Source organism: Cajanus cajan, chromosome 9 (genome assembly GCF_000230855.2).
Source record: "Cajanus cajan strain Asha chromosome 9, NIPB_CcT2T_4, whole genome shotgun sequence".
NCBI lineage: Eukaryota > Viridiplantae > Streptophyta > Magnoliopsida > Fabales > Fabaceae > Cajanus > Cajanus cajan.
In genome coordinates this window covers 519,948-533,424 of record NC_138525.1, presented here as the reverse complement: position 1 = coordinate 533,424, position 13,477 = coordinate 519,948, and the positions used below count along the sequence as shown (strand labels likewise).

At 30.3% G+C, this 13,477-nt stretch overlaps 1 protein-coding gene across 1 annotated transcript; it reads right to left on the bottom strand.

The window, feature by feature from the left end:
- Positions 1-1,455: 1,455 nt before the first annotated feature.
- On the bottom strand, positions 1,456-6,801 carry LOC109814323 (uncharacterized). The gene is made up of 4 exons (XM_020378727.3): positions 5,485-6,801; positions 5,202-5,398; positions 4,683-4,906; positions 1,456-2,865 (listed from the first exon to the last, which is right to left on the bottom strand). Exons 1-4 carry the CDS (start codon positions 6,518-6,520, stop codon positions 2,124-2,126), a joined length of 2,199 nt encoding a protein of 732 aa, XP_020234316.2. The 5' UTR covers positions 6,521-6,801; the 3' UTR covers positions 1,456-2,123.
- Positions 6,802-13,477: the final 6,676 nt, after the last annotated feature.

The following is a 13,477-nucleotide window of genomic DNA, read 5'->3' as shown; positions in this document are numbered from 1 at the left end:
ACTTGGGTATTGAAAAGAATTAGAATAAGTTTACTCTTTTAAAAAGACACTGGACCCTTATATAGTTATTAGACTTGGACTTGAAATTAATGAATGAGTTTAGGTTTAGTTATTTTCTCTTTAATAGTTTAATTTAAAATATTAAATTTTTGTTAGATTTAGTTAGAAATATTGTCTTTAATAGTTATTTTATTTTGTTACTTATAACATATGTAAAAATGATAGGCTGATTTGGTGTATATATTTTTTAAATAATTTTATTCTTAAATTTTTAAATATTAAAAAATAATTATTCTTACAAATATAATATTCAAATTCAAAACCTTACTCAAATTCAAAACCTTGAAATTTGATAAGTATAATTTTTAAATATTTTTATTAAATAAAATATAAAGGTATGAAGTGTTACAACTCTTATTTGCTACTTTTTCTTGATTTCTTTTTATGAAAATAAGATAAACCAATTCACCAACAATTAATTTCATGTGAATCAAATTAGATCACATTTTTATTTTTATATTTTAAAAGTAATAAATTAATTCAATTAAACCCCAACTAGACTCACTTTTTAGTTTTTCTAGATAGATAAAAATTTAAAATTAATTCTATTTGATGAAAAAGTTCTTAATCAATGTAAATATAAACATATTAAAATTAATTTTACTAATAACCAAACATGCATCAAGATTCTAATTATTTTAGATACAACAAACTTCATTCTAGACAAACCAGAAGTAAAACCATACATACCCGCAGAGCAACCGAAGTTAATAATCGCATCGGTTTTGGAACGCTAATTTCTTTGCATTTGACAACGGTTTTCTTTTTGAGAAATTCTATGGTACCCATCTTATTTGAGAGGGTACCGGTACAGTTTTTTATATTTTATATTTTTAGTAATTTATTTAAATAATATTTATGATATTTTATTCTTTTAATTTTTAAATTATTTAGTTATTTTATTTTTATTTTATATATTCTAATTTATTTGTAATAATATTATTATATATTTAAATAGTTTAATTTTAATAATTTTTTAAATATATTTTTATCTTTTCACTTAAAATTTTTGGATTTTTATATTTTAATTTTAATAATTTTTTAAGTATATTTTTTGTCTTTTTGTCTTAAAATTTTGAATTTTTATATTGTAATTTTAATAACTTTTTATTTCTACTATTTATTAATTTTTTTCTTTTTCTTTAATATTTTATAATATTATTGAAAACTTATAATTTTAATCTCTATAATTTTATTTTATTTTTATTTTATAAGTTAATTTGGATTATTCATTTTATAATTAAATTAATTTTTTTAAAATTTTTTATGAGTTTACATAGAAAAATGTATTGGAACCCCTCCATCTTTGAGGGTACCGTAGCAATTCCCTTTCTTTTTTCGTTCTTTGAACAGTTCAGTTGAGAAACAGAAATTCCGAATAGGCAATGAGAGATATTTTATTAAAAATGCTATTTCATTAAGCCTGCTAAGTGTTAATAGGTAATCTGTACAGCAATTTAGCTTAAAAACGAATAATTTTTTTTACGAAAGGAACATAATTTTATACAGGAACCAATAACACTCATGCATTCAGTGACGTGCGTCACTCCGAGGGACAGCTAGCTATGTTCATCATGCGAACTAGACTTGTTCCCATTGCACATCACAAAAATTCCCCATTTGTATTTGTACGCCCATCATACTGGAAGCTTCAATTTGAGCACCTGTCTATCATATGACTTGCAGTTGCAGGGATTATATTATTATATATACCTGAGTCCGTCCTTCATCTAAACATATATTTCTATTTTCTAATGCAGAAAAAGAAAGACCAATTTGTGGGTTCCCCCCCATCCCCCGTCTTTTAGTAGCTCAACTTCACTTTTACCCTTGTAGCGCTGAGTACCCAAAAAGCAACTGTGCCCCTCACACCTTTTTGGTTCACAACAAATTCCCCAGTCCAATCCCGCCATCTAAAGCACCAATGCAACTTAGTGCAGTGAGAAGTCAAACCCAACCCCTCCTCCCAAGACTCTGGTAAAGAAGAGTTAGAAGGAGATCAAAAGTTTCTATTCTCCGCAAACGGCAAAGATACGATTCCAACTTCCAATAACTAAACCCCCTTATGAAACTCTCTCGTGATTTTGAGCGGCACTTTCTTCTTCACTCCGTTGTAGCAACTCCTCATAAGCTCTCACAGTTTCATCAGTAAATCTCTCCATAGCCTCAAAAATGCGCTGCAAGCTAGCCTGTAGACTACTGCTTTTGTCACTCTGATATATCTTATTCTCAGAAACTGAGAGACCTTTACCTTCCCCAGATACCAGAATCACCTTTCGCTCTAACGCCTGAAGTTGCTTCTGCAGCTTCTGGTCATCTCTATCCATATTTCTTACTTTTCTCTCAAGATCCTTGTTCTGCATCATCTGCTTATGCATTTCTAGCTTATCTTGTTCCCATATCTGAAGCACACTCATGGTAAAGACATGCATGGAATCAACAACTTCCTTTTCAGATATTCTATCCAAAGCTTGGGACCACTGATTACATATTACAAATATTTGGGGAGCCCCAATCCTACCAGGAGAAAAGGGGACTACGCCATCAGGTGTTTCTTCAGGTTCATAAAGGAGACATTTAAGCAACCAATTATTCAGTGCTCTAACATAACCTTTCTGGGCACTTATCCAGCCAGAGAATTGGAAAGTCCAATTGATAAGATCTTGTTCAAGTTGTTTGGTTGCTTGAAGATGACTATCGCCGCTCTTCTTCCTGGATCCTATGGAACCCAGTATTCTGGCTTCTCTGATCGCTTCGCACTGATTATGATGACATTCAAGCATGGATTTCCACATTCTAGTCAACCTGGAAATAAGTTTATGATATATCATACGGTATATTCATTGAATGTTATGCATAGACCCCACAAAACTTCTCAGATGATAATTATATCATTACTATGAGGGCAGGAAAAACATTTATCCATACTATGAATGTATATCTCACTTGTCTGTCTTAACCGAAAAGGACATTATAAAAATGTCAGCAAATTCAAAGAAAATGAGAACATTAATTCAAAATACAGAGACTTGTGAAGAATAAAAAAAGGGAAATGGTAACAACAGAACAGCTTGGGTGCAACGGAAAACTGGATGGAGCATTGAATGACTGCAAATACTGAATTCAAGTGCTCAATCCATTCACACAGAAATAGACAGGGTATATTTTGAGGTTTTCATGTTCCTCTTGTAGATTGGAAAGAAATCATTTTTCGGAGAAACTCTTGTGGGGTTGCATCATTTCCCTGTAAATGACTATTTATCTGGCTGATTTAGCTCAAGCAAAATATTATCAAGAAATTGGCCAAATGAACTTCCAAATTATCTAGATGATATGGTTGGAAGTTGTAAACAGACACCAGATTAAATAGAAAATTTTATGAAATTATCAGAAAAGGTCCTAGAATATGGACAAGTATTTGCTACTGTCAGCAGCATGTGCAGATTGCAAGTGGTTGGTTGAATTTCCTTAGGATATTCATTTTCACCATGGCCATAAAAAAAATTCAGAAAATTGCGCATCAATATTTCAATTCATTTCATATGGGTTAAAAATATAGAGGTGATGATGCCAAAGGAATGGAACCTCAATAACAAAAATAACCCCTTCCATTAAATCTGTCTAATGTTTTATAGCACATAATTAGTTCCGTTACTGGAAGCAAGTACAAACAGCTAAAAGTGGAAAGTACCACTGAACAGGCCAGAAAATGCGTGACTGACTCATTATACTATTGCCTTTTCCCCCTTTAGATGTGGTTGCCTGCTTAGTTTTACTTTGACTGCAGAATACTTAACTCAAACCTCTTCTATTGTAGTTGAAAAAATTGAACTACCAGGTGACTGGTCTAACTCTACACATGTTTTGCATGACGTAATTTTATATCACCTCAATGATAATCGACAAGCACCAAAAATAGCTGCACATCAAATCCAATTTTTAACAGAGAACCCATAACTTGACCCTAAACCTTTTATAGAGTATTTAATATATATATATATATATATATATATAGTGATGAGTGATCATATAGAGGCAAGGGTGTCAATTGGATGGATTAGAGAAATTGAGTTGGATTATAATGGATGGGTAAATTGAGTTATGATCCATTAGAAATGTATGAAAAAAATCAACTCATCTAAGATGACTCATTTAATTAAAACCATCCAACCCATCCATTAATCAATTTTGAAGGTGTATATCCAACCCATCTATTTAAAAGTACATTATATTTTCAGTAATTGCAAGATTATTGTGGGTGGATCACATAGTGATGGGAAGGCAATAGTAAGAAGAAGAAATTGACTTTCAGCGCTAGCAGGAAGAAACACAGCTTGTTCCATTTTCAATGATTTAATTTAATAATCCAATGTATTGGGAAAATAAATAAAAAAAAGGATAAGTTATTAACCGTCCATTAGTAACAATAACCTAAGCCATATAATTTTGTTTTTCTAAAATGGAAAGCTTGGATTTGATTTGAGCATCGATTGATTGGTGGATTATTGATATGGGATTCTTTTACCACCCCCTACATACAGTTTAGCCCATCATGAACAGAGATACATTAAGGACTAGCAGTAGCACAAATAACATGAACGAAAGTTTTTAATATCACATACCCCTGGATTAATTCCTTCAGCTGCGGCCACAATTCTTCATCCCTTATCTTATTTATAGTCACAGAAATCTTATCAACAACCTGAATTGCCATTCTTATTTTCGTGGAGAGGCTTTTAATCAAACTTCTAGTAGAATCAACTTTATGAAAATCAGCACCCCTATCATCCAAACGCTTCAGCTTGCGACACTTCCTATCATGCAAGACCCGCATCTTTTCCTCTGCCTGCAAACAAATGAACCTTGGAAAAAAGCTTAGTGGAAGCCTGTAAACACTCACTGGTTAACATGGTTACAATACCGCATAAAAGATCGGTCATCCGTTTTTTATTTTTTTAATCTCTCAACCTATCAAACAGATTATATTATAGAACACACAAAAAGTGAAGCGAATGCAGGTAGCAGAACTAAACTGGTTCACAGAGGATAACATTGGAAATTTTGGAACTGGGCAAACATGAAATATCTTAACAGTGAAAGCGAACCCAACGGAATGAGAATGAGATTGATGAGTGACACACCTTAACTTCATTATAGAGTTTCTTCTCCCAAAGGAGAAGCTTCTGCAGTGTAGAGGATAAATTGCGTGCTCCGGTTGCTAGATCAAGCTCAAAATCAGTGGCAGCAGCGGAGGCGGATTCGGCATCTTTAGAAGTAGAAGGTTGGGAGGAGACAAGGGACAAGGAGGGTGCAACAACTTGTAACATCTTGGAAGAAGCTGCTTCCAAGGAAGCGAGTGAGGCAAAATAATAATAAGAGAAAAAAGAGAGGGATGAAAGAGAAAAAGTTATTATGGGGAGTCACCTTGATACGCTGCGTGCTTTCGGTTATGGGGAAGCTTCCCCACCTCGAGGATCTTGGCGATTAGGGCACCGGAATCGGAAGCCCTGTGAAAGAGAAGCTGAATCTCTCTGGCAACCTCCACGGGTGGGCGGGAGCGGAATGCGGCGTGGTCCTTGGGGTTGGGGGCATCGTTATCGGGAGCAAGCAGTTTCTTATCGACGACGTGAACCTCATACTGGACCTCCTCAGGGTCTTGGTCTTGTTGTTCCGGGAGAGGAGGGTCGACGAGCTTCTGATCCCCATGCACCTGTTTGACGACTTCGTGGTGGTAATCCTCGTCTTCCAAATCGGGGATCCCCTCCTCCTCTCTGAGCTCCCTGGAGTCGCGGCTGGGAGTGGCGGCGAAATGGGTGTGGGGGTAGAACTTGTCGTCAGTGGTGTCGAAGAAGTTGAGGAAGTCCCAAGTGGAGGCCCTGGGAGGGGAGGGGGGAGGCGGAGGGGGCTTGGAAGGGGCGCGTGGCGGAGAGGAAGATCCGTGGTAGGGGTCGGGAGGGTAAGGGTAAGGGTAGTGGTAAGGGTAGAAAGAGGAAGAGGACTCTCCGACGTAGACAGCTTGGGGGCTCATGGGCCTCTGCTGGTACACAATTGAGGGCGTGGGTTTCTTCTTCATGTAATTCATGTTCAAGTATGTGGCTTGGGGGGAGTGGTGGAGGGAGAGGTCGTCGGAGTCCGAGTGGAAGTGGAGGTGGGAGCCGGAGTCGGAGTCGGAGCCGGAGGGAGAGGCGTGTTTGGAGAGTTGGGTTTTGTGAGGGGGGGAGGGGGATGGGGATGGGGATGGGGATGGAGAGGGAATGGCTTCTTTCCCATTTTCCCTTTCTCTGTCTTGGTTTATGAAACGGTGCAAAGACTCTCCAATTGCTTTGAGAGAGTTTATGTATGCGATGTGAGCTGCGGCGAGTGCGTAGCGCTGGTGAATTGCTTCGTCCAGGAAGGCGCACCGCTCCCGGCACAGAGCCACCGCTGGGAGATCGTCCAGCTTCGAGCTGCCACACCCCATCCTACCGATTATTTCCTTTTCCTCTTAGGGTTTCTAATTCTAATCAAATCAACACCGCACAAAGGAAGGAAAGAAAGAGTACAGTTACTGGGCAAGTAGGAAGTAGGAAGTGATTGTGATTCGTGAATGTGAATGTGAATGTGAATGTTAATGTTAATGAATGAGGGAATCTTTTGCCAGCACTCACTCTCTCGTCCGTTTCTATTTCTCACTCTCCCCATTCATTTCTTTTTTTTTTTAAATTTAATTAAAACACCGCACTACTCTCTCTCTCTCTCTCGTCTTCTCACTTCTGCGTCGGTGTTAGCCATCACGCTTTTTCTCCAACTAAATTCAAATTAAATTTTTACTTTACAGTCGCCCTTGTCTCTTATTATTCATTACCATTATCTAAAAACACTTGCTTCACCTCATTTAATATTATTTTTCTATTTTCTAGTGCATTATTTATTTTTGTCTTTTCAGCTTCTCTACCTCTCTTTTCATACACAAAGTATATTATTATTATTATTATTATTATTATTTATTACTTTTTTTTCAACCCAGTTTCGTCGTGGCTAAGTAGTAACATAACATAAGACCGTACGGATTCTACTTTGGAAGCTTGAAAATTCAAGTTTGACGCCTGCCTGCCTCTATGTTTCCATTTGTTTCGGTTACAACTATCTGATTTTTTTATTATAAAATACTAACCAGGAATTCCATTGCCTCAACCTCAATCAAGTCATCGGAATTACAAGTCCGTAACAATTTTCTTTCCTTTTTCTACTACAACACGTAATTTGAAAATTCACATCTTATCGCTCAACAAAAACAACTTCTTTTTTTAAATAAACAACCCCACAAGAAATCCACTCAAAGTCTTAGTTATTTTATATTAAATTTTAACAATTTAATTTTTTTAATATATATTAAATTTTTAATTTTTAAAAAATTTAAATTTATTTAATATTTTATTTCATCAACATTATATATGAAAATTAAATAAATTTTTTATGATTTTCTCTTATAAGTATTTTATCTTAACGTATTAGGAGAAATAAGCATTTGATACAATCAAAAATAAAAAATAAATATTTTTATGTAAATTTTATTTTAAATTTATAATAAATAATTTGAATTGTAATATAAAGTTATAATTATAAACAACTTAAGAAAAATAAATGATAATTTTAAATGATTTAATTAGTTTTTTGGTTTTATAATTTCATAAATTTTAGTCAATTACCTGAATTTATATAGAAATTAAAAGGTAAAATGTATGGAATTGTAAAGATAAAAAAAAAGTAAAAACAATATATATATATATATATATATTATGTAGGGATTAAAAGAAAATATTAGTAGTTTGTGTATTATGTAGTAACTAAAATAAAATATTTTTAGTTATAGGAATTATAAAGTAAAAATACTATAAAGATAAGATAATTAAAATAAATGTTTTTACTACTTATATGAATAGTATATAAATACATATCTAATGAGAAAGAGAGGAAAGACTGATAAAGTATAATTGATAAACACAAAGTAAAAGTATAACATAATATTGAAATAGAATTATCTTTCTAATATGAAATGTATTCAATCTTTCTCGATATGTTGCCGAGAAATCAACGTCTATATAGCTTGTACAATCGGATCAGATTAATTTAAAGAATTTAATAATTTGAATTAAATTAATTTAGATTTGTTTTTAGATTTAACTTGAATCAAACTAATTAAATTTGATATTCATTGATTTGAAAATTAAATTTACATATTTAAAAATTAAATCAAATTAATTAATTTATATATTATAATTTTTTTATTTTTATTTGGTTAATAACTAATATATATGTATTATTTTGATTATTTTGAGTATGATTTTGTATTATAATATATAAAAAAATCATTCATTTCTTTAAATACTTAAAAGAAATAAAAAGAACTATATCAGTGATATATTGATAATTTTTTGCATATTATAATAAATTTGAAATTCACTTTAAGAAAAAATATATTATAAGCCTATTAATTTTGTTAATTTTTTACAATATATCAATTTAATTAATATTAAAAAAATATTTATAATAAAAAATATTTTTTTAATTTACTTTAAAAAATATTAAATATTCAATGATCCGTACCAAAGAAATTTTTACTTAAATAATATTTTTTTTTAAAATTACAAAAATACCAACTGTGCAGGTTTATTTACCAATGTAGAACTGTTTATTGTTCACGGGGAACCGAATTCTGAGCTTCAAAATCTTATTTTTTTTGTTTTTTCAACTCAGAATTTTGGAACGGCCCGTTCTGGGCAAACAGTAAAAAAAAGATTAAATTTTTTTTTTAAAATAAAAATAATAAAATTAACATAAAAATTATAATAATATCAATTAATCAGGATTCATGAAATAATATTTAATATTAATGTTTAGAAGTTAAGAAACATTTAATATCAGCTATAAATAATATATTTAGACAATCACTTAAGATAATATCTGGCGTTTAAAACGTACAATTATCCATGAACTATAGGGAATATATTCTCTCCGACTATAATTATCGGATAAAATTTTAACTATTCAATCAATTTTATTAAAATAATATATTTAGACAATCACTTAAAATAATATCTTGCGTTTAAAACGTACAATTATCCTTGAACTATAGGGAATATATTCTCTCCGACTATAATTATCGGATAAAATTTTAACTATTCAATCAATTTTATTAAAATAATATATTTAGACAATCACTTAAGATAATATCTTGCGTTTAAAACGTACAATTATCCCTGAACTATAGAGAATATATTCTCTCCGACTATAATTATCGGATAAAATTTTAACTATTCAATCAATTTTATTAAAATAATATATTTAAACAATCACTTAAGATAATATCTTGTATTTAAAACGTACAATTATCCCTGAACTATAGGGAATATATTCTCTCAGACAATATAATTATCGGATAAAATTTTAACTATTCAATCAATTTTATTAAAATAATATATTTAAACAATCACTTAAGATAATATCTTGCGCTTAAAACGTACAATTATCTCTGAACTATAGGGAATATATTATCTCCAACAATATAATTATCGGATAAAATTTTAACTATTCAATCAATTTTATTAAAATAATATATTTTGTTATAAATTAAATTTAAAAAATTAAGGGTCAAATTATAACATTTCACCATCAAATTGAATCCTGATTAATTGATATTATTATAATTTTTGTTAACTTTATTATTATTTTTTTAAAATAAAAAATAAAAAATTTAATCTTTTTTTACTGTTTGCTCAGAACGGGCCGTTCCAAAACCAAAACGGCCCGTTTCAAACCAAGGTCTACTTCCTGAAAACGTCCTCCGGAACGGGCCGTTCCACAGCCGTTCCAGATTCAAAAACATGTTAAAATTTTTACTCTGGAACGGGACGTTCTGGGCCCGTTTTAATTTTAAAAAAAAAGACCTCTGTGTCTTTAAGCAGAATGGCCCGTTCTGCTTACGGAACGGGCCGTTCCACTTCCAAAAGTTGCCCAAAATGGGCCAGAAACACGAAAAAAAAATTTAAAATAACTCAGAATTCGGTTCCCCGGGAACCGAATTCTGAGTTGAAAAAACAAAAAAAATAAGATTTTGAAGCTCAGAATTCGATTCCCCGGGAACCGAATTTTGAGCATGAACAGTAAACAGTTCTACATTGGTAAATAAACCTGCACAGTTGATACTTTTGTATTTTTTTTTAAAAAAAATATTATTTAAGTAAAAATTTCCCGTACCAAACTAATTCAATCAATATCAAATTAATTCGATTCAAGTTTAAAAATTATAAAATTTGAATTAATCTAAATCAATTATATATAATTGATTCATAATGAATTTTCACTAAAAACTCAAACTAACTCAACTCATGAATACTTATACTACATGTTATATGCTATAGGATGGAAGAGAAATGTACCTCCACCCCTTCTCATATTTTTTCGAGAAATTGATTTTTATAAGCTTATATGCACCATGCACTTGAAGTTGAAAGAGAAGTGTATTCTCTTCCTATTTTGTTAATGATAGGGGTGTGCAAAAAATTCAAATTGATTCGAACCGATCCATAACCGATCCGATCCGTATTGAAAAATCTGATCCATTTTGAAAAAAAACTGAACTGAACCACTTTATAAAACCGATTCAGTTATCCGATCCATTTTTACAAAGTGGATCGGTTCGGTCCGCTTCAGTTTAAAAAAAAAACTGATCCATATACGAGTAAAAAGTGAATAACTGCACCGCACCGAACCGATTAAAATTAAAAAAAAAAAATCGATCCATAATTTAAAAAAACTGAACCGATCCACTTTATAAAAAATGGATCAGTTAACCGATCCACTTTTATAAAACGGTTCGGTTCGATTTGGATCGAAAAAAGACGATCCATAAACACCCTTAGTTAATGGGACGATCTCGATTGCATATCCGATTGGAATATTACCAAAAGACTATTATTAGTCACTAGGAGAAAATTGACACTCAATAACACTAAATATTTTTTAAAATAAAATAAATAAATAAAATAGTGTGAATGATTATTTAAAATTGATCAATAATGATTGTTAAATTTTTTTAATAATTAAGAATATAATCGTCCAAAATTTATGAAAACGAAAAGCAATTATATAAAAAGTATTTCTTTTCTATATTAGTAAGTGTAAATAAATACATTACATTTTGCATCCTTAAATTATGAGAATAATTAATACTTCACTTTTGAATACCAAAATGCGACTACAATCATCTCAAAAAATTTTAAATAAATTTTGATAATCTCATGACCCATAAATGCAGATTAAGACTTGTACCACAGAGCTAAGAGACAGATTACATATTTTGAAAATTTCAGACTTTAACAGATTAAATACATTTTTCATACCGAAACAAAATGAATAAGGGCTTTTAATATTTTTAAAATATAAAACATTTTGAACTAATGAAAGTTATAAATATTTAAAATAATTTAAAACAATACAAATGTAACAGGCGCTTTAATTTGTTTTACTCCTCTATTAAATAAGTTCCACAACTTCCTTTTTATTTTATCGTCCAAATAAAACTATCCTTCTCAATCAAATCCGTTTCTAATAAAATACCAAAGAATTGTCCACATATAGTGGCAAATATCTCGTGGAAATAGTTGTTATTATTTAAGAATACCTCAAATGAAAATACAAAATTATAAATATCTGTGTGAGAGACAGACATAGAAGAGACATTAAAAGTAAGAAAACTTTCGCCTTTCCATAAGAATAGTTCGATTTGTATGATTTGATTTAGTTTTTTTTTATAAAAAAATTCAGTTCAATTTTTGTAACTCTTAAACTATTCAATTTAGTAGAACTATTAGGATAATTCTAGTGGTAGAAACTTAGGGAGGTGTATTAGTTTAGGATTTCGTAGGATTTTAAAAGATTTTTTTTTAGTAAAAAAATTCATTAGTATTCAATCAGGATTTTATGTCACTTAAAAACAATTCAGTGGTATTCAATCTGAATTTTAAAGATTTTTTAAAGAGTCCATTAAAATCTATTGATATTCATTTGAGATTTTTTACAATTTAAAATTAATTCATTGATATTCAAAAATATAAGGATTTTAAAGTATTGTTGTGTGAGAGGAATTTTGAAGGATTTTCTAGTATTATCTATAAATACCAAATTCATAAAACAATCACATCCAAACCCATCGAATTTTGAAGAATTGTTTAAAGTGACTTTTCAAGAATTTTCAAGTGAGTTTTTCATCTTTTTTTTTTATGCTCCTGTCTTCTCTATTTTTTCTCTGTTAATAATATTGCATTATTGTTCATTGCTCATTATAATATTGTAGTACTGTTCTCATCTCATTCCCCTATTTTGTGAAACTCTGATATGTAAATGATAGTGTCATTGATTTGTTCTATTTTTCTGTTCGTTCTCTTTAATTGACTTGTTTTATTTTATTTTATGTAGTTGAATTTGTTCCTTTATATAACACAAAAAAAATGCTTGAAATTTTAACTGATAATTTTTTTTATAACACACGTCAAGAAAAGAAAAAGGTGAAAGATGAAATTGATATCATAATCTTTAAAATATATATATATATATATATATATATATATATAAGATGAATTTGTTAGGGTTTTTGTGAGTAGAATGAGATGAAAATGAATCTTAGTTGGGGAAAGAACCCTCTCAGCATAAAAACTGCGATTTCTCTCATTCCCTTAAGTTTGTTACTTTTATCCCCCTTCTTTTACGACTCAACAATCATTTTATTTTTTTTACTATGAATTTTTCTTTTTATTTTTATATTGTGAAATTAGGACTTTTTTATATTTAAAAAAAAAAAAAAAAACTAACATAAGACATTGCAGTATCTAATTTTTTAGGGTTTAGGATTTATGTCTTCATTAGCTTATTTTTTAAAAGATGAAATATTGTTAAAATATTTGTTAGAATAATTTACATTTATAAATATCGTTAGAAATTATCATATAATATATAACTAAAATAATATATATATATATATATATATATATTCTATATATATAAATGCTTATTCTTTAAATAATAATAATAATTATATATAATTATTATTATTATACTAATATTATATATATTGCATATGTAATTAGGTAAATATTTTTTTGGTGGACTGTGAATTTCCTAATCGACGCCAATTTTTAGCTCCATTTCGAGGTGTAAGATATCATCTACAAGATTTTGCAGGTCAGAGTAATGATCCTGAAAATGAGAAAGAATTGTTCAATCTTCGTCATGCGTCTTTAAGGAATGTGATCAAGAAAATATTTGGTATTTTTAAATCAAGGTTCACAATTTTTAAGTCAGCACCTCCATTTTTATTTAAGACACAAGTAGAACTTGTGTTAGTATGTGCAGCACTACATAACTTTCTACGTAAAGAATG